Source organism: Poromitra crassiceps (assembly GCF_964638095.1).
Source record: "Poromitra crassiceps genome assembly, chromosome: 3".
NCBI lineage: Eukaryota > Metazoa > Chordata > Actinopteri > Beryciformes > Melamphaidae > Poromitra > Poromitra crassiceps.
Genome location: NC_139625.1, coordinates 72,705,515 through 72,728,196, shown reverse-complemented (window position 1 = coordinate 72,728,196; position 22,682 = coordinate 72,705,515). Strand labels below are relative to the sequence as shown.

At 46.4% G+C, this 22,682-nt stretch overlaps 1 protein-coding gene across 1 annotated transcript in view; it reads right to left on the bottom strand.

Annotated features, from left to right (window-relative positions):
- The window catches only part of LOC310773259 (SLAIN motif-containing protein 1-like), a gene marked incomplete at its 5' end in the record, with an annotated part of 35,690 nt that extends 15,063 nt beyond the window's left edge, over window positions 1-20,627 (bottom strand). The window contains 2 exons of the mRNA XM_083633145.1: window positions 9,047-9,183; window positions 20,293-20,627. Coding sequence (XP_083489271.1) covers window positions 9,047-9,183; window positions 20,293-20,627 — 472 coding nt within the window. The remainder of the gene's footprint in view (window positions 1-9,046; window positions 9,184-20,292) is intronic.
- Window positions 20,628-22,682: the final 2,055 nt, after the last annotated feature.

The window sequence follows — 22,682 nt, the reverse complement described above, 5'->3', positions numbered from 1 at the left end:
CAGCAGAGAAGCAGAGGAGAGACAGAGACACAGACAGCAGAGTGAGCAGAGGAGAGACAGAGACACAGACAGACAGCAGAGAAGCAGAGGAGAGACAGACACACAGACAGACAGCAGAGTGAGCAGAGGAGAGACAGAGACACAGACAGACAGCAGAGTGAGGAGAGACACAGACACACAGACAGACAGCAGAGTGAGGAGAGACACAGACACAGACAGCAGAGTGTGCAGAGGAGAGACAGAGACACAGACAGCAGAGTGAGCAGAGGAGAGACAGAGACACAGACAGACAGCAGAGTGAGGAGAGACACAGACACACAGACAGACAGCAGAGTGAGGAGAGACACAGACACACAGCAGAGTGAGCAGAGGAGACAGAGACACAGACAGCAGAGTGAGCAGAGGAGAGACAGAGACACAGACAGCAGAGTGAGCAGAGGAGAGACAGACACACAGACAGACAGCAGAGTGAGCAGAGGAGAGACAGACACACAGACAGACAGCAGAGTGAGCAGAGGAGAGACAGACACACAGACAGACAGCAGAGTGAGCAGAGGAGAGACAGACACACAGACAGACAGACAGCAGAGTGAGCAGAGGAGAGACGGAGACACAGACAGCAGAGTGAGCAGAGGAGAGACAGAGACACAGACAGCAGAGTGAGCAGAGGAGAGACGGAGACACAGACACACAGCAGAGTGAGGAGAGACACAGACACACAGCAGAGTGAGCAGAGGAGACAGAGACACAGACAGACAGCAGAGTGAGCAGAGGAGAGACAGAGACACAGACAGACAGCAGAGTGAGCAGAGGAGAGACAGAGACACAGACAGCAGAGCGAGCAGAGGAGAGACAGAGACACAGACAGACAGCAGAGTGAGGAGAGACACAGACACAGACACACAGCAGAGTGAGCAGAGGAGACAGAGACACAGACAGACAGCAGAGTGAGCAGAGGAGAGACAGAGACACAGACAGACAGCAGAGTGAGCAGAGGAGAGACAGAGACACAGACAGACAGCAGAGTGAGCAGAGGAGAGACACAGACAGACAGTAGAGTGAGCAGAGGAGAGACAGAGACACAGACAGACAGCAGAGTGAGCAGAGGAGAGACAGACACACAGACAGCAGAGTGAGCAGAGAAGAGACAGAGACACAGACAGACAGCAGAGTGAGCAGAGGAGAGACAGAGACACAGACAGCAGAGTGAGCAGAGGAGAGACAGACAGACAGCAGAGTGAGCAGAGGAGAGACAGAGACACAGACAGACAGCAGAGTGAGCAGAGGAGAGACAGACAGACAGACAGCAGAGTGAGCAGAGAAGAGACAGAGACACAGACAGACAGCAGAGTGAGCAGAGGAGAGACAGAGACACAGACAGCAGAGTGAGCAGAGGAGAGACAGACACACAGACAGCAGAGTGAGCAGAGAAGAGACAGAGACACAGACAGCAGAGTGAGCAGAGGAGAGACAGACACACAGACAGACAGCAGAGTGAGCAGAGGAGAGACAGACAGACAGCAGAGTGAGCAGAGGAGAGACAGAGACACAGACAGACAGCAGAGTGAGCAGAGGAGAGACAGAGACACAGACAGCAGAGTGAGCAGAGGAGAGACAGAGACACAGACAGCAGAGTGAGCAGAGGAGAGACACAGACAGCAGAGTGAGCAGAGATGGAGACAGCCATGTAACCTTGCCAGATCTGCATGCTGTTATTTGACATTTGAATTTTTCTTCTCGAAAACTAATAATTTAAAAATATATACAGTATATATATTTGTATTCGGAAAAACCCACTATCTGTGCTATTCCGAAAACCGGATTGAGCTCCACACACACCCTCAGATACTATTCCTAGACAAAGAGAAGACGTTCACTGGTCTGCAGCACTTGAGATATGAGCCAATTCAGCAACAAAGAAAATATGAATACAAAATGTCATGCATGTCTATGAAGTGTGTGCACACATGATTAATGCCTCTAAGCACTCAGAGATGCAGGAAGAGCATTTCTCTCCGTTACCTGTCAATGCCAATATATATAAGCCACTTCAGCATTGAAGGAGGGCACATTCTTTTCATGTAAACACCGTTTCTATGGCAACGGCTCTCCGGTTCTGCCGGGTTTACTGGATTCAACCGTGGGCAGAGAGAGAGAGACAGAGAGAAAGACAGAGGGAGGGAGAGGCAGAGAGGGAGGGAGAGAAAGACAGAAGGAGGGAGAGAGAGGCAGAGAGAGATGCAGAGAGAGACAAGGAGAGAGATATAGAGAGAGACACACACAGAGACAGAGAGAGAGAGAGATAGTAGGCCAAGCTGGTGGGGGTTCATGTGTGGGTTCAGGCTCCCCTCCTCTGACGCAACAAGCTGCCCGGCTGGTGACATCTTTGGTGCACAGCCCCATTTTCTCCCCAATTGTATTTGGCCAATTCCCCCTGCTGTCCCGCTCGTTGCTCCACCCCCTCTGCTGATCTGGGGAGAGTTGTAGACTAGCACACGCTTCCTCCGATACATGTGCAGCCGCCAGCCGCTTCTTTTCACCTGGCATGACAGCGAGGAGTTTCACCGGCAAGACGTAGCGCATGGGAGGATCATCCTATTCCCCCCCAGTTCACCTCCCTCCGATCAGGCGCCCCGACCAACCACTAAGTGCAGTGACCAGGACACAGCCTTAATCCAGCTTGCCACCCGCAGACACTACAGGCCAATTGTGCCTGTACGGACACCCGACCAAGCCGGAGGTAACACGGCGGCTCGAACCTGCGAAACCTCGTGTTGGTGGGCAGGGATCTACCGCTGCACTACCCAGATGTCCCCTGCAGGGTCTGTTGATGCAGGTTCAGTTTCTCTTTTCTTTGTCCATCACACCCCATTTACACCTGGATTTAAATGCGACCATTATCCAGATAACTTATCCGGATACACGTCGCATTTAAAAACCAGGTGTAAATGGAGTGTCAGTCATGGTGCCGATTATTACTTTTGACATAAAAAAAAAAGTGTTGGATGACAGCAGACGAACTGGTGCCCACACAGGTGAGTCGAGGGCCATCTCCTCTCATTAAGGGCCAAACTGGTGCCCACACAGGTGAGTCGAGAGCCATCTCCTCTCATTAAGGGCCAAACTGGTGCCCACACAGGTGAGCCGAGGGCCATCTCCTCTCATTAAGGGCCAAACTGGTGCCCACACAGGTGAGTCTAGGGCCATCTCCTCTCATTAAGGGCCAAACTGGTGCCCACACAGGTGAGTCGAGAGCCATCTCCTCTCATTAAGGGCCAAACTGGTGCCCACACAGGTGAGTCGAAGGCCATCTCCTCTCATTAAGGGCCAAACTGGTGCCCACACAGGTGAGTCGAGGGCCATCTCCTCTCATTAAGGGCCAAACTGGTGCCCACACATGAGTCGAGGGCCATCTCCTCTCATTAAGGGCCAAACTGCTGCCCACACAGGTGAGTCTAGGGCCATCTCCTCTCATTAAGGGCCAAACTGGTGCCCACACAGGTGAGTCGAGAGCCATCTCCTCTCATTAAGGGCCAAGCTGGTGCCCACACAGGTGAGCCGAGAGCCATCTCCTCTCATTAAGGGCCAAGCTGGTGCCCACACAGGTGAGTCGAGAGCCATCTCCTCTCATTAAGGGCCAAGCTGGTGCCCACACAGGTGAGCCGAGAGCCATCTCCTCTCATTAAGGGCCAAGCTGGTGCCCACACAGGTGAGTCGAGAGCCATCTCCTCTCATTAAGGGCCAAACTGGTGCCCACACAGGTGAGTCGAGAGCCATCTCCTCTCATTAAGGGCCAAACTGGTGCTCACACAGGTGAGCCGAGGACCATCTCCTCTCATTAAGGGCCAAACTGGTGCCCACACAGGTGAGCCGAGAGCCATCTCCTCTCATTAAGGGCCTGGGGGTATTAAGCCGTCTTAATGCCTGGTGGCATTCAGCTGTCACCTCCAGTCATACTGCACACAGCCAGCCTCAGGAGAGCCCACGGCCACACTGAGACCACAGCCTCCACTCAGTTCTGCCTGCAGCGCTTAATCGCTCACCTCTCCTCTCCCACAGGCTGGACCCTGAGAGGAGAGGAGATGCATTGATAAGACTGGTAGGGGTGGAGTGGTTCACGCAAGTCACGGTTCGGTTCGGTTCGATACGACAGTGATGTGAGATGTGTCACGTTCAGTACATTTTCAATACAGCAAAAAAAGTAGAAATGCTAACATCAGTTCAGTTTCACGGTCTAGTTAAATATTTATTTCAATTTACGACAATGTTTAACACCTTTCGTCTTTTTCATCTCGTTTTAGTTTACCATGATATCCTTGTAGACTTACACTGTTCAGCAGTGAAAGATTTGTTGGGTTTGCAATAGAGTACCACAGGGATGACGTATTTTTGTAGGCTTAACCAGAACCCGCCACCATGTTGGTTCTTAGGGGGGTTAAGGCTATGGGATTTTAGAATGGTGATTTTGGTTAAATGCATGAAATAAGGTCTGTTTATGGGAGTGGAAATTTGTGTTCAGCAGGATAATCGCAAACAAGGACCACTTTTATGTCTTTTTAAACGTTTTCTGAAAATTGTGTTTAAAAAAAAACACATTTACGATTCAAAAGTCAAAGTATTTAAAAAAAAAATGTATTGAGGCATGGTGGAGAGGAAGAAACAGTCCAAAGCGTGGCTTCATTTCACAAAGAAAGATGACAACTGTGCTACTTGTAACTAGGGATGTAACTATATGAACTTTCACAGTACGATATGGTACGGTTAGCCTGCTTAAACCCATCCGGAGCCATCAACTCACATTCCATTTCTTTGTGTGGATCCGTCTGGACTCCGAGCTGTGCACAGTCATTTCAGTGGATGGAAGTAGCCAGTCCTTCAACCAATCAGCATCAGATCCAGTCAAATCCAAATCCACTCAGAAGAACGGAGAAAATGTCATTTCCACTGAGAAACTCCGCTGTTGCATACTCCTGTAGCCTACTTGTTTAATTGTTGTTATTGAGTCTATTTCTGTAATAACTATCGCAGTAAAACTGTATACATCCCTACCTGTAACGTTTAAAATGATCAATTCGAGGGTGTTAACACCAGCTATATGTTGGAAACTAGGGCTGTGGCGATTCACTTATCTCCCGATTCGATACTATCACGATTCTTGGGTGCCGATTCGATTTATATTGCGATTCTTAAGTATTGCGATTCTACGATTATTGCGATTCGATATTACGATTTATTGCGATTTGTTTATTTTTTTCTTTTCTTTTTTCAGTTTGTTTGCTTTTTTACACTACCGGTAATTAGAACATGGGAAAAGTTGAATCATACACTAGAGACTGTATATTATATATCATGAGTAGGGCTGGGCGATATAGTTAAAAACAGGGGCGGACTGGGATCATAATTCAGGCCGGGCATTAGATACCAAGCAGGCCAGGCCGATATGGGCTAAATCCTTTTAAGGGATTATTTTAACATGTTCATGTTTTTAAAGGGAGGCTTTGCTGATTATCAACCCATGTTTTCCACATGGAGAAATATCCTCCATTTCTCTGTCTGCAGAAACTCTGCCCCGCCAGCTGCAAGTCATTAAGGCTGGTTAAGGCTCTCTATGCAATTCGCCGTGGATGTGCGCCTACTTAAAAAATAAACAATAACAGCCTGGAAGCCGCCTCGACAGCCTCGAGCAGAGCTTCCGCATCTCGAGCAGAGCTTCCGCATCTCCGTTGCGACACGTTTGGCACCACAACAGAGAGTTTTGCCTGAGGATGAACTGGGAGCTCTCACTGTAGGGTAGACTGAAGGTAAAGGCTGTCCATTTGTTCATATTACTCGAGTCGCATTGTAAGGATACAAACCTGGTTGAAAAACAGCAAAGCCTCCCTTTAAGCAGAGCAGACATTCTACACTGTGTTCAGACTCCAGAGATAGTGAAACAGCCCCCCCCCCTCCCCCACACACACGGAAAACTGATCAAGAATCCAGAAAGAATCGGACGGATAAAGGTGCATTCACACCGACCTATTAAAGTTGGTCGCTGGCCTCGAGTTTACATACAAAGTCAATGCAAACGAGCGATTGAGCGTATATTCGCCTGGGAGAAAAATCGCTGGGCGTCCGAGCGGCAGAGACAGAGCGACAGGGAGAAAATACACTCGTCGCTCAAGATGAAATATTCCAACTCGAGCGAAAATACGCTGGCATCAGTCGCTCGCTGTTCAATGCTGATTGGCTGCTGTGTGAGAGCGAGTCAAGGATCACACTGGCTTGGAACAAACCGCTGGTTTATTGTGTGGCAACAAACCGCATTGACAGGCTGACAGCTGACATGAAGTGAAGTCTGTACTACCGGTATGGAGCTCGCATTAGGAGCACGCTGATAGGCTTTAGCTTGTAAACAATGACGGTGGCTCGTAGTGGACAAACAGCATGACATTGCGTAACGTTATATCCCCCACCTGTCCGTCATTTCGTGTGCCTGTTGATGAGCGATTTAAACAGAGCGACAGAGCGATTCCAAAGGGTTGACTTGAGCGACAGAGCGAAAAATAAATATCTCGGTGTGAACACAGCTTAAGCAGAATTGATAATGGCATCCATTGGTATTAATAATAAAATCGTATCAATTCCCATCCCTGTCAATCAGGCTGTAAGTTGTAGAAATGCATGTAAAGATCACAGACATGCCGTGCTCAGGTCTGCTGACCCAGGTCCGCTCTGCAGATTACACACAGATTACAGCTCTACTATGCTGCTGAGCCTCTCACTCAGACTGGAGTGGTGAAGGTGATCCGACCTGCTTACAGAGAGTGTGAGAGTGTGTGTGTGTGTGTGTGTGTGTGCTGCTGCTGCTGACAGACTGTGGCTGCTCTCCAAAACAGCGACAGCTTCAAGCTGGCACAGTCTAGACTTCACAGGTTTAATACTGCTTCTTCTTGGCCGCGTTTCACGATGTGGCGTGAGAAAGCAAGTGACTGCGTGTTTGCCAAGACACCTACAAGTCAGGTCCCACGGTTTCAAATAGCCAGGAGCTGTGCAGCGACCAGGAGCCGTGCAGCGACCCGCAAGAGAATCCTCAGAGACGCCTTCACATCTCCTCATCTCAGTCAAATCAATACTCCAGGCTTATGGTTTAGTTTGTGTGGAGGTTCAAACAGAGACAAGAGAGAAAGAGAGAAGAAATAGAAACTGTGTGGGTGAGACAAAGGCTTAGACATAAAACACAGAAAGTCACTCTAAAGTTTAAACACAGAAGAAACTGGCATGCCAACGAATCCATAAGTAACAAGTTAGTTAGCTAAACTTGCTGTTGCATCTCTTATGGTTAGGATTAGACCAGGGGTGGGCAACATTTTTTCCAGAGGGCCATACTGACTTACATCAAGTAAGCGAAGGGCCACACATTGGAGATCATACCTGCCAACACGCGGGATGGCGGGAGTCTCCCTATTTTTAACCCTCTCTCCCACTGCGATTGGTAATTTCTCGTTAATCTCCCGATATAATAGTGATACAAATCCAATGGCTGCAGCAGATGAGATTTATTAACATAATTCTGCCTTTTATTGAGTTTTTCGGGGTTGTTTTGTTTTTCTTTGAGGACCTTGGGGGCCGGATTGAGATGGTCCAGGGGCCAGGTCCGGCTCTGGGGCCGCATTTTGCCCATGTGTGGATTAGAGAAATGTGTAGAGCTGAACAAATCATGCCAATTCAATTGAAGTTTGTTCATATAACACACAGGGAGGTTGCCAGACCAGCAACTAGCAGCCTTCTCCAAAACAACTGAAGTCAGTAGGGACCGGTTCTTCAGAGGTCCAAAAAGACCTACTGTATATTTACACCATCATTTAGTGCAGATCTGAACTACAGCTGACGAGGTGTGTAGGTATTTCTATTCATGATTGTGATTGAGTGACTTCAGTTGTTTTGGAGAAGCTGCTACGAAGTTGTGCTGGCAACCTCCATGGACCAAAACATTTCAATGGCGTTTCATTTGGCCTGAGGGCGAGTAGGTGACAGAATTTTCATTTTTGGGAGAACTATTCCTTTAAAGAAAACTAAATGTGTAGGACTTTTCACTGCAATATGGTTTTAATAGGATACAAACTGACTAAGAGCGTCATGAATTTGATTTCTATATAATCAGTTTCAACTTCAATCAATTAAATCGTCCCAAATTCAGAAAATTTAAATTCAGTCATCTGCTGGAACAAGTCTCATCACTTTCATCTTTCCCCCTGCTGTCCCAGTCATTGCTCCACCCCCTCTGCTTGTCTGGGGAGGGTTGTAGACTAGCACATGCTTCCTCTGGTAGATGTTTGTCTCATTTGATGTAATTTCCCCACATTTTATAGACCAAACAACTCATCGAGAAAATAATTGACCGATTAAGCAACAATGAAAATAATCGTTATTTGCGACTCTATGTGTTTGTCTGTTGTGCACTGCTGGCCGTGGTGGTTTATAAGACTGTCTGTTGTGCACTGCTGGCTGTGGTGGTTTATAAGACTGACTGTTGTGCACTGCTGGCTGTGGTGGTTTATAAGACTGTCTGTTGTGCACTGCTGGCTGTGGTGGTTTAATGTCTGTTGTGCACTGCTGGCCGTGGTGGTTTAATGTCTGTTGTGCACTGCTGGCCGTGGTGGTTTAATGTCTGTTGTGCACTGCTGGCTGTGGTGGTTTAATGTCTGTTGTGCACTGCTGGCTGTGGTGGTTTATAAGACAACCCCCCCCCCCCTCTCTGGGCTACTAAAGCTGTGTTCTCTTCTCACACACAGCCTGTGGCCTCCTACCTTGCTTTAAGCTCTGTTCTCACACACAGCCTGTGGCCTCCTACCTTGCTTTAAGCTCTGTTCTCACACAGCCTGTGGCCTCCTACCTTGCTTTAAGCTCTGTTCTCACACAGCCTGTGGCCTCCTACCTTGCTCTGTTCTCTTCTCACAACACAGCCTGTGGCCTCCTACCTTGCTCTGTTCTCTTCTCACAACACAGCCTGTGGCCTCCTACCTTGCTCTGTTCTCTTCTCACAACACAGCCTGTGGCCTCCTACCTTGCTCCAGTCGGAGGGACAGTGATCTCCTGGCAGCCTCCACCTCAGATTTGGGGCCGTCCAGCACCTGCCGGCACCACTGGAGGGCTGTCAGGGAGCAGTCGAGTGACTCTCTGGCCCTGGAGGATGCATACAACCTAGAGAGAGACAGAGATACAGACTGAAATACAGACAGGCTAACATACAACCTAGAGAGAGACAGAGATACAGACTGGGATACAGACAGGCTAACATACAACCTAGAGAGAGACAGAGCTACAGACTGGAATACAGACAGGCTAACATACAACCTAAAGAGAGACAGAGACTGAGATACAGTCTGGAATATAGACAGGCTAACATACAACCTAAAGAGAGACAGAGATACAGACTGAAATACAGACAGGCTAACATACAACCTAGAGAGAGACAGAGATACAGACTGGAATACAGACAGGCTAACATACAACCTAGAGAGAGACAGAGACAGTCTGAAATACAGACAGGCTAACATACAACCTAGAGAGAGACAGAGATACAGACTGGAATACAGAGAGGGCTAACATACAACCTAGAGAGAGACAGAGATACAGACTGGAATACAGACAGGCTAACATACAACCTAGAGAGAGACAGAGATACAGACTGAAATACAGACAGGCTAACATACAACCTAGAGAGAGACAGAGATACAGACTGGAATACAGACAGGCTAACATACAACCTAAAGAGAGACAGAGATACAGACTGAAATACAGACAGGCTAACATACAACCTAAAGAGAGACAGAGATGCAGAATGGAATACAGACAGGCTAACATACAACCTAGAGAGAGACAGAGATGCAGAATGGAATACAGACAGGCTAACATACAACCTAGAGAGAGACAGAGATACAGACTGAAATACAGACAGGCTAACATACAACCTAGAGAGAGACAGAGATACAGACTGGAATACAGACAGGCTAACATACAACCTAAAGAGAGACAGAGATACAGACTGAAATACAGACAGGCTAACATACAACCTAAAGAGAGACAGAGATGCAGAATGGAATACAGACAGGCTAACATACAACCTAAAGAGAGACAGAGATGCAGAATGGAATACAGACAGGCTAACATACAACCTAGAGAGAGACAGAGATGCAGAATGGAATACAGACAGGCTAACATACAACCTAGAGAGAGACAGAGATGCAGAATGGAATACAGACAGGCTAACATACAACCTAGAGAGAGACAGAGATACAGACTGAAATACAGACAGGCTAACATACAACCTAGAGAGAGACAGAGATACAGACTGAAATACAGACAGGCTAACATACAACCTAAAGAGAGACAGAGATGCAGAATGGAATACAGACAGGCTAACATACAACCTAGAGAGAGACAGAGATGCAGAATGGAATACAGACAGGCTAACATACAACCTAGAGAGAGACAGAGATGCAGAATGGAATACAGACAGGCTAACATACAACCTAGAGAGAGACAGAGATACAGACTGAAATACAGACAGGCTAACATACAACCTAGAGAGAGACAGAGATACAGACTGAAATACAGACAGGCTAACATACAACCTAGAGAGAGACAGAGATACAGACTGAAATACAGACAGGCTAACATACAACCTAGAGAGAGACAGAGACTGAGATACAGTCTGGATTGGAATACAGACAGGCTAACATACAACCTAGAGTGAGACAGCGAGACTGAGATACAGACTGAAATACAACCTAGAGAGAGACTGAGATACAGACTGAAATACAACCTAGAATGAGACAGAGACTATATGCCTTCACACTGGCGCCCCGGTACCGTTCCTGAGCACACTTGTCCCCAAATTGACCTTAGTTTCGGAATGTTTGATGAGTGTGAACGTTGCATTCCGTTCCGCACAGCAGGGAAGCGTGACAGGATCCACTTGAAAAGGTGGTGTGGGGAGCGCTTTGGCGTGCCCGGGCACGGAACACTTGCGAGTGTGAAAGCCAACCGTTCAGAACCACATACAGTAGACAACACACAAACGAACGGAACGAAAGCAATCGTTCCCAGTGTGAAAGCAACCTCAGATACAGACTGAAATCAGGGCTCCAGAGTGCGCACATTTACATGCATTTTCCCACCTTAAAATCTTCCAGTGCGCCTAAATATTTTCATAACACACACTAGTGCACCTTGGAATTTGTAGTCTTGTAGTCTCTCCCTCTCTCTACCACCCTGGTCTTGTGCCACAGCGTGCGGCGCTGTCAATCTAAATCTCTCACATAGAAAGACAGGGGAAATACAAAAATAAAACGTTTTCAATTGCTTCTAATCATTTTACTTTGAAAGTCCGACTGAAAGTCGTATCGTCCTTATCGCTAGTAGAACACACGACAGTCTGCAGTCAGCCATCCAGATTACTGGTGTGACCGGCCAGACTCACTCGTACCAGAATCGGAGTCAAACAGATGGAATTAAAATGTGTCAGATGGTGGGTTTTGTATGTGGGAGACAAAGCTACGGCTTCAGCAGACGAGTTCTGACTAATGTTTTGGCTGGCAACAATAGCTGTGTTTCCATTACAGTTTTTCGCAAAATAATTGCGATATTTCTACAACTTCGACAATGTACAATTGCGACTTGTAGGCGTTTCCATTGAAGTTGAGTTTGAGTGACGGCGCACACACCTGAACGCAATTCCCCGTTGCAGCAGCTGCCATGCGCACGGGGATCTGCCCCAAATCCCGTCCCCTGCATGCTCAAATCCAACCAATGGTCAATGCAAATCACCACATGAAGTTACAACGCATATAAACGAGCCTGATTATCAATTCAAAAGAAATGAGTGTCGTACCCTGCCCCAATATGTTGCTGGCTGCGGTGAATGCAGTGAGCGCGAGAGGCAGAGGAAAAAAGGTAGCCTATAACTGTGCGCACACAGACAGGCAGCCTGTCACCATGGACCGATTTCTGTCATTAAACATGATCTATTTTCCCCAGCTCCGCTTTTGCACAACACTCGTCTTTCTGCTAGGTTGCTGCGGAGGTTTTGCCACGGCTTATCGAACCCTTTCTCCCTCATTTTCCTTTCATTTTCCGCTCCTTTTCCAAAGGAGAAGATGGGTCACATGACATGCAAATGCGAAAAATGCGTTTCCATTACACTTTTGCGATAAACTGCTATATCGACACGTCTGAAAAACCACCTCATGAGAGCGCAAAAACTTTTTGCGATATTTGGGAGGTTTTTCGAAAATTACGTGTTTCCATTACCCACTTTCTATTGCGATATTTAGATTTTGCGCATTTCTGAGAGTAATGGAAACACGACTAGTGACATCTTAGCGTCTAATGTTAGCATCGCTTGCGGGATGCTAGCTAACTATCAAGCAATTTCTGGGATTACTAACGTTACCCAACATGTAATTCAAGATCGCTAAAATGTGTTGACAATATGACTATGCTGTCTGTTAATGTTAGACCATCTAAGAGCAGCCATCTGCTATGGTTTTTCACTGTCTGCAGTGCACAGTGAGACTATCATTCCACAGCACACTGAGATATGTCACTACACTAATCACACAGTAACGTGAACGTTCACAATCATGACCACACATAATGTTAGGCAAACTACAGATGACTAAATAAATGGTTAATGATAATTTAATAATTATAGACAATGAGCTGCATTGAGTCATTCTTATCTGGTAAGACATTCATAGTGCATCGTGAGAATGGTAGCCTACTTTAATTGAATTAAACTAAATTGTAACGTATCAATCCGAGATTAATCATTATGTCCTTATGTGTTCCTAACATTTTCAACTTAGGAGCATAATGTAAGGTGATAATCACATCACAGACACCCAGTTTATAAATGCTGCAATACTTAAAATGCAAAGGCTTCTTCCATCAATGGGCCATAGGCTCAATCCCCACTGTGTTAACTCAATTGGTGATAGTGACTTTGACATTTATTGACATGAAAATCTTTATTAAATTGCCAATGTGTAGGCTATACAAAATTACAAAGAAGGTAATGTTTAAAATGTATTATTGCAGTGCCAAAAGGTGTGGTGAAAAATTTGGGTGCACCTAAATTATGTGCTGGTGCACCTAGTGTAAAAAGTTAGTCTGGAGGCCTGTGAAATACAGACAGGCTAACATACAACCTAGAGAGAGACCGAGACGCTGAGATACAGACTGAAATACAACCCAGAGAGACTGAGATACAGACTGAAATACAACCTAGAGAGACGGAGAGACTGAGATACAGACTGAAATACAACCCAGAGAGACAGAGATACAGACTGAAATACAACCTAGAGAGACTGAGATACAGACTGAAATACAACCTAGAGAGACGGAGAGACTGAGATACAGACTGAAATACAACCCAGAGAGACAGAGATACAGACTGAAATACAACCCAGAGAGACAGAGATACAGACTGAAATACAACCTAGAGAGACAGAGAGACTGAGATACAGACTGATTGGTTGTGCTCATGAAAAGGTCAGCTTTGAGATATTTTGAACTTTGAGCGCAGAACAAAGTGGAAAAAAATTTGTTTTGTGCATGTCCGAGTCCGACCCGTGCATCCGTGTGCGCACCCATCCGTTCTGTGTGTTCATCCTCTCTCCATAGCGTGGCAAAGTCTCGCCAATGAGGAAATGAATTTGCCTTTAATTTCCAGACATATCTTAAACCTTATCGTGTGCGACCGTGTGTGCACGTGTGCATTACAGACGTCCTCGAGATGAGACATTACTCTCTCTATGTTTCTCTACACCTGTGCCTCAGTTACTATCAGAAGTGAAGGGGACAGGACACACACACAGCCTACACAGTGAAGGGGACAGGACACACACAGCCTACACAGTGAAGGGGACAGGACACACACAGCCTACACAGTGAAGGGGAGGGACAGGACACACACAGCCTACACACACACCTCAGTTACTATCAGAAGTGAAGGGGACAGGACACACACACAGCCTACACAGTGAAGGGAACAGGACACACACAGCCTACACAGTGAAGGGGACAGGACACACACAGCCTACACAGTGAAGGGGACAGGACACACACACAGCCTACACAGTGAAGGGGACAGGACACACACACAGCCTACACAGTGAAGGGAACAGGACACACACACAGCCTACACAGTGAAGGGAACAGGACACAGACAGCCTACACAGTGAAGGGAACAGGACACACACACAGCCTACACAGTGAAGGGGACAGGACACACACACAGCCTACACAGTGAAGGGAACAGGACACACACAGCCTACACAGTGAAGGGGACAGGACACACACACAGCCTACACAGTGAAGGGGACAGGACACACACAGCCTACACAGTGAAGGGGACAGGACACACACAGCCTACACAGTGAAGGGAACAGGACACAGACAGCCTACACAGTGAAGGGGACAGGACACACACACAGCCTACACAGTGAAGGGAACAGGACACAGACAGCCTACACAGTGAAGGGGACAGGACACACACAGCCTACACAGTGAAGGGGACAGGACACACACACAACCTACACAGTGAAGGGGACAGGACACAGACAACCTACACAGTGAAGGGGACAGGACACACACAGCCTACACAGTGAAGGGGACAGGACACACACACAACCTACACAGTGAAGGGGACAGGACACTAGAGCCCGACCGATATATCGGTTCGCCGATATTATCGGCCGATCACCGATATATCGTATCGGCCGATATTTTGGCCGATAGGCCTATTGCCGTTGTTTGTTTGTTTTTTAAGTTATAGACAGCATGTTGTGTATATTTGATATTTTTTCTTAACTATTTCAATTTCTTGTGTTTTTGTATTTCTAGTTATTTATAATTAATTCCCAGTTAAAGGAAAACACATTTTCAACCAGCTTTGTATCACATATCAGTAGTATATCAGAAAACTGTAAACGGTTTTGACTCAAATCAACTCTCAATAACTGTCAAACTATTCATCTAGTTTGACAGTTATTGAGAGTTGATTTGAGTTAATGAGTTATTAATTTGAGTTAGTGTGGACCAGTGATGTCACTGGTCCACACTTTAACACTCAATAACTGTCAAATTAAATGACAGACTTCAAAACAGTTTACGGTTTTCTGATATACTACTGATGTTCTAATGATACAAAGCAGGTTGAAAATGGGCGGAGTGTTCCTTTAAGTTTACCGTTTCATTGCATTGATGTCATTTTGGACAATAAAAGTTTATAATAAGCTGTAAAATATCCTGCCTCCCCGGGAGGCACGGGGGGCACGGAACCCCTTCACCAAAACATGCAATATCCTGGTTGCTGATGTGGTGCCTCCTCCGGTCGTTAAGGGCACCTGTTCGGAGGGAGGGGAACTCGTTGGAATAGCGTGATCCTCCCACGTGCTATGTCCTACCGGTGAAGCTTCCCGTGTCAGGTGAAAAGAAGCGGCTGGCTAACTGCCCATGTCTCGGAGGAAGCATGGAGCCAGTTTTCGCCTCTCCCCAGATCGGCAGAGGGTGGAGCAGCAACCAGGATAAATAAATTAAAAATTAGCACTAATGGGGGATAAAAATTTGATAAAAAAAATCGTAAAAATAGAATAAAAAAAATATCGGCCGATATATCGATATCGGAATTTTTTTACTCCCCAATATCGGTATCGGCCTCAAAAATCCAGTATCGGTTGGGCTCTACAGGACACACACACAGCCTACACAGTGAAGGGGACAGGACACACACACACAGCCTACACACCTCAGTTACTATCAGAAGTCAAGGGGACAGGACACACACACAGCCTACACAGTGAAGGGGACAGGACACACACACAGCCTACACACCTCAGTTACTATCAGAAGTCAAGGGGACAGGACACACACAGCCTACACAGTGAAGGGGACAGGACACACACACAGCCTACACACACACACCTCAGTTACTATCAGACGTCAAGGGGACAGGACACACACACAGCCTACACAGTGAAGGGGACAGGACACACACACAGCCTACACAGTGAAGGGGACAGGACACACACACAGCCTACACACACACACCTCAGTTACTATCAGACGTCAAGGGGACAGGACACACACACAGCCTACACAGTGAAGGGGACAGGACACACACACAGCCTACACTCACACACCTCAGTTACTATCAGACGTCAAGGGGACAGGACACACACACAGCCTACACAGTGAAGGGGACAGGACACACACAGCCTACACAGTGAAGGGGACAGGACACACATAGCCTACACACACCTCAGTTACCATCAGTCAAGGGGACAGGACACACACACAGCCTACACAGTGAAGGGGACAGGACACACAGCCTACACACACACCCCAGTTACTATCAGAAGTCAAGGGGACAGGACATACATACAGCCTACACAGTGAAGGGGACAGGACACACAGCCTACACACACACCTCAGTTACCATCAGTGAAGGGGACAGGACACACACAGCCTACACAGTGAAGGGGACAGGACACACATAGCCTACACACACCTCAGTTATCATCAGTCAAGGGTAGGGCTGGGACGGATCAGAAAACCCACGGATCGGATCGCGTGACGGATTTTGAGCCACGGATCACGGATTTTTCGGATCAGCAAAAAATAAATAAATAGGCTATATCAGATTTTTTCTCTCAAAATTTGATTTTCGATTTGAATTTTTAATACTATTATACTTCTAACCATTTGTTGCCCTGCACAGCTCAAAAAATATTTTTTTCCTCATGACACAATTTATGCTTTTACTCTGAAGGCAACTTCCTGTTTTAGGTGGCACTGCGCCTAACTTCCTGGCTGTTGCGTGCTAACGTAGTCACTTGACACGGGTAGGCTACAGACCAGACCGGGTGAGTCTGGAAACATAACGTTGATGCTACTTTATGCTACTCGGTGGCCCCACGTGTTGTTTTGTTGTTTTGTTGTTATGTGTCCAAGGCAACATTTCACCGTCCGGTGATATGTGTTCGTGAAACGTGTGCGCGCGTGTGTGTGCGTGTTGTGGCTCTGGCTATGTTGTGCAGCGCGCAACATGCTGCTCGCATTCCTGTGCTTTTTCAGAGGTGTTGAAATAAGTTTGTGTGACGCTGTCTTTAGTAGCCACTAGCCACAGCCTTCAGAGAGACTTTACAGCGAAGGGATGAGGAAGCTCACTTGTGCTTGCCATGATGATGCCTGTCTGTGTCTGGCTGCGCTGCAGGCGTTCTCATACACTAAAGTTAAACGTTAAATGAAACGAAAGGGGGGGGGGGGGGGGGGTCCGCGGAACCACAACGTTCCGAACCGTGTGCCGAACCGTGGGGGCTGATCCGTACGGGTCACGGATTATCCGTGATCCGTCCCAGCCCTAGTCAAGGGGACAGGACACACACACAGCCTACACAGTGAAGGGGACAGGACACACAGCCTACACACACACCCCAGTTACTATCAGAAGTCAAGTGGACAGGACATACAGCCTACACAGTGAAGGGGACAGGACACACAGCCTACACTACACACACACCCCAGTTACCATCAGAAGTCAAGGGGACAGGACACACACACAGCCTAATTTGTGCAGCATTTCAGCTGTTTGTTTGCAACCACTTTTATCATGTATTACAGTACTGGACAAACCATGTATTGTACTGGACAAGCCATGTATTATACTGGAAAAACCACATATTGTACTGGACAAGCCACGTATTATACTGGACAAACCACGTATTATACTGGACAAAGTACCACGTATTATACTGTACAACCCATGTATTGTACTGGACAAGTCATATATTGTACTGGACAAACCACGTATTGGACAAACCACGTATTGTACTGGACAAACCACATATTATACTGGACAAACCACATATTGCACTGGACAAACCATGTATTGCACTGGACAAACCACGTATTATACTGGACAAACCACGTATTGCACTGGACAAACCACGTATTGCACTGGACAAACCACGTATTGCACTGGACAAACCACGTATTATACTGGACAAACCACGTATTGCACTGGACAAACCACGTATTATACTGGACAAACCACGTATTATACTGGACACACGATGTATTATACTGGACAAACCATGTATTATACTGGACAAACCATGTATTATACTGGACAAACCACATATTATACTGGACAAACCACGTATTATACTGGACAAACTATGTATTATACTGGACAAACTATGTATTATACTGGACAAACCATGTATTATACTGGACAAACCATGTATTATACTGGACAAACTATGTATTATACTGGACAAACCATGTATTATACTGGACAAACCATGTATTATACTGGACAAACCACATATTATACTGGACAAACCACGTATTATACTGGACAAACCACGTATTGTACTGGACAAACCATGTATTATACTGGACAAACTATGTATTATACTGGACAAACCACATATTATACTGGACAAACCACGTATTATACTGGACAAACCACGTATTGTACTGGACAAACCACGTATTGTACTGGACAAACCACGTATTGTACTGGACAAACCATGTATTATACTGGACAAACTATGTATTATAATACTGGACAAACCACGTATTATAATACTGGACAAACCATGTATTATACTGGACAAACAATGTATTATACTGGACATGTATTATACTGGACAAAAGAATAACATGCCAGCCAGTTAATAAAAGTTTGTATGTAATTGAAATGACTGCTGCTTGGTGGATCACACTGTATGGCCCAGTGATTCTGAAAAGCCCTGGAGTCATCTTCCTGAAGGGGTTTTTCAAGCTAGGTAGCCTAAGGCCCCGTTCACACCAGACGCCAAAGCAACGCTCAACCTAAACTCAACCTACGCTGAACCAACAAGTTTCATTTAGTTAACAGGCGAAGCCGTTCACACCACGCGCACGTCACGCTGAAGCCACGCTCACGCCTTGCTCAAGCAATCGTTCAGGATTCACGCCTATTTTCCAAGCGTGACGCGTGAAGCTGCCATGCATGCATGAAGTCAATCATTGGGAGTTGTGTGCGGGTTCAAGGCGCCCCGAGGAGGCGCTGAGAGGAAAAGAGAAGGCTTCTTGTGTGAACGGTTAGGTGTCAGTTCAGTTTGTGCCTGCCTCAAGCTTCAGCTCTACTTATGTTCGGCGTCCTGTGTGAACAAGCGCTAAGCAAGGTAACACTGGATTCTTGCATGTCAACGAACTGATGTGGTTTTGCTAGAGCAAGGCACCAACTGCCATGGTCAGGGCAGGCGTTTGATTCCCCCTGCTTTGACTGTTAATGTGTTTTGGATGCAAAAATGCGCACCAAATTGATGTTTAGTTTTCTCCCCTACACAGACAGACAGAGACAGACACAGAGGGGTATTGATAGTATTCTGTTATATCACCACATGGCCATTTTGGTAGGAAAACTACAGGTGATTGTGATCAATTAACAGGTGATTACAATCAAGTGACACTTACAGCCAATGTGTGTATTGTAGCGCCATATTGGTAGGAAAAAGGCTTGTGACATCATCGGAATACTATGAATTGGGATTTGGTGCAGCCTGATTTACAGGCCTAATGACAAGTGGCCAGCTCTGCCAATTAAGTTTGAAGGTGTGCCCTTATTTGGGCATTGCAGAAGCCTGGACACCACCTTGCATCAAACTATATCAAGGAAAGGAAAAATAATGTGTAAGTTCCTGGACAATTAGCAGCATTCAGTCTGACCTTTGTGTGCAAATTGCAAAATGTCTAAAAAATATGACTCAAGACAGTAGACTGCTGCCATTGTGCGTAAAAGCAACTACAGTATGGTAGTGCTGCAACGATTAATCTAGTCGATGGACAGAAAATTAATCAACTATTTTTTATAATTGACTAATCATTTAGAGATTAATTTAAGAAGAAAAAAAATACCATTATCTTGTCCGAGCTTCTTCAATCTGAATAGTTTCTGGTTTATTTATTATTCTATGACAGTAGGCTAGGCTAAACTGATTATCTTTGGGTTGTGGACTGGTCAGGACCACTGAAATATGGTCAGGAGACAAAAGAAGACGGATGTCACTCACCTGGGACTTCAGGGGAAAAGTGATGGACATTTTTCACAATTTTGTGACATTTTATAGACCACCAAACGACTAGCCTAGGTAATTGATAGAGACTAATGGACAATGACAACAAATCGTTAGTTGCTGCGCTAAAAGCAACAAATGACTCATAAATAAAACAGTTGATAGTAGGCTTCAAAGTTACCATGTTTCATCGGACTCGTCTGGGCAGAGAGACTCCAGGTCCAACACCTCCAGCCCGTCCAGAACATCGTCCAGGAGCATGGGCTCTGCCGCGTCTTCTGCCTCCCCCGCTGCCGCTCCATCACAGGCGGTGTGTGGGTGGAAATAGTCGAACAGCCCCAAGGACGACGACCAGACGCAGCCACCCTGCCGCGTGCGCAGCTGCTCGTTCTGCCGCTCCAGTTTGCGAACCAGCTGCTGTAGCTTCCTCACCTCCAGCTCGGCGTGGCTCACCAGGCACGGGTTGCTGTTGCAGTCCAGCTCCGCCTGCATCATCTGCGGGTTCAGCACCGCCATGATCACAGTCTGATTGTCGCAGTCTGGTCAGGTTTAGAGCGCCCACTCTCGTCTGATTTTGGATCCAGAAATGGAGGACAAGGCAAGGCAAGCTGCTGCGCTCCGCACGCTCACCGTGATTTCTGTAGCAGCTATTCGGGAGCATTGAGCATGTGTCGATGTTCGGGAGCGGTACTAGTAATCTGTCTAGTCCGCCTGTCTGGGCTGTGTGGGCCATGTGGACAAGTCACCCAATCAGAGACTATACAGACTCCACCCTCCACCTACCCCCCCCCCTACCCCCCTCCCACACACACACACACACGCACGCACACACACACGCACGCACACACGCACACACGCACACACACCCGCAGCGCTGATACCATGCTGATTACAGGTAGACTGACGGCACCTGTCGTTCAGGCCCGGACACAGTGTGGTGCGCGGGCCCCTGGGTGACCACACTTGAAGCCCCCCCACCTTCACTTTACACGTAAAAAACAGTTAAATTTACTATGGCAATAAAGACCACAGATTTACATAACTATTTACATCCTGACCTCCCTGCGGGCCCTAAGCAAAATGCTGCTAAGGGGCCCTCCTATCTGACCTGTGAGCCATGTAAAACATTGCCACTGCCACACAGTCACACCTGACATCCCTGTGTTCCCACTACAATCCTCCCTCCTTTAAACACTTAAAATGGCTTTATTCTAGTGTGTTTAGGCCTACTTGTGTTTCGGCTTTCACATGGGAATGTAAAGGACTAAAATAAATTTTCAATAAATTTTCAGTAACTTTATACTAGTTACTACTGTGTATGCTTCTTTCATAGGTTAATCTATGTATATATATTGTAGCGATCCGGGGTTTTGACGTGTAATGTGGTGTTTCCGTGTTTAGCTAGGAACTGATGTGTGGGGGTGGTTCCTGGGGGGAACGGTGTGTACTGTCTCGTGGTTGCCAGTCTGTATATGGGAGAGAGCTGGCTGGACGTGTGTAGAGCTAGCAGAAGCTACCGCTAGGAGCTATGAGAATGAGCCTGTGAATAAAAGCCCTGTACCAACTACAAGTCTCCTGGTTCCTTGGACGAATACCTGATTTGTTACAATATAAAAGGGGCAAGTGGGCAATCTCTGTCCTGTTCGTTTAAATTTGTGTCCCACTGATGATGTCATAGGTGATGGCATAAGAGCAAAATCTCTTATGGCATCACTGATGATGTCATAGTGATGTCATAAGAGCAAAATCGACTTATGACATCACTGATGATGTCATAGGCACTGATGATGTCATAGTGACATCATCAGTGATCATAGACATCGTGATGTCATCAGCAGCGAGGCCGCGTAGCGGCCAAGCTGTGTATGCGAGCCGCAGGGCCAGCACGGTGAGCTGCAGGGCGGGCGAGTCCACGCAGCGGGCGCGCATAACGTGCGAGATGCCTAGTAAACTGAAAAAAGCCACTGTAAATTCAACTATTCTTACCCTTATTTGATTTTTTTTTCCCTTTTCACAGTTTGTGTTTATTGGATAAATATTTAGTTTAGGAGTGCTTGTAAACTGGTATTGTTTATTAATTTAGTGCACAAAAAGGCAAAACTAAAAACACTACCATCATTTAAAAAAAAACAATGTTAAATGGCGATACATAAGAGGAGCACACAGAACACCTGGAAAGAACTGTTTCGCACTTTGAGCCACTGGGTCAAATGGCTTCTAAGCTTGTTTTCTGAGAGCTTTCAATCTTTACTCTAGACACTGGCTGGTCTAGCATTTGCAAGACAGTGTGGTTTCTAGGGTGCACGTACCCCTAGGGGTACATGCAGGCACTACAGTGGGTACTTTAAATCATGACAAAATGAAACATTAAATCTGCTCAGGAGGCACAAATTGCAACTCTTTCACTCAATTTATTTTGTCATGTTGTATTCTTCAAAAGGGGTAATTTTTATTTGTATATGACTTCTGATAGAGGACTCACAATGCTTCACAGGTTAAAATACATACAGAAGAATCAATCAATGCAAGTAACAGTAAATTACACAAGACCGGACTACAGTCAGTTACAGA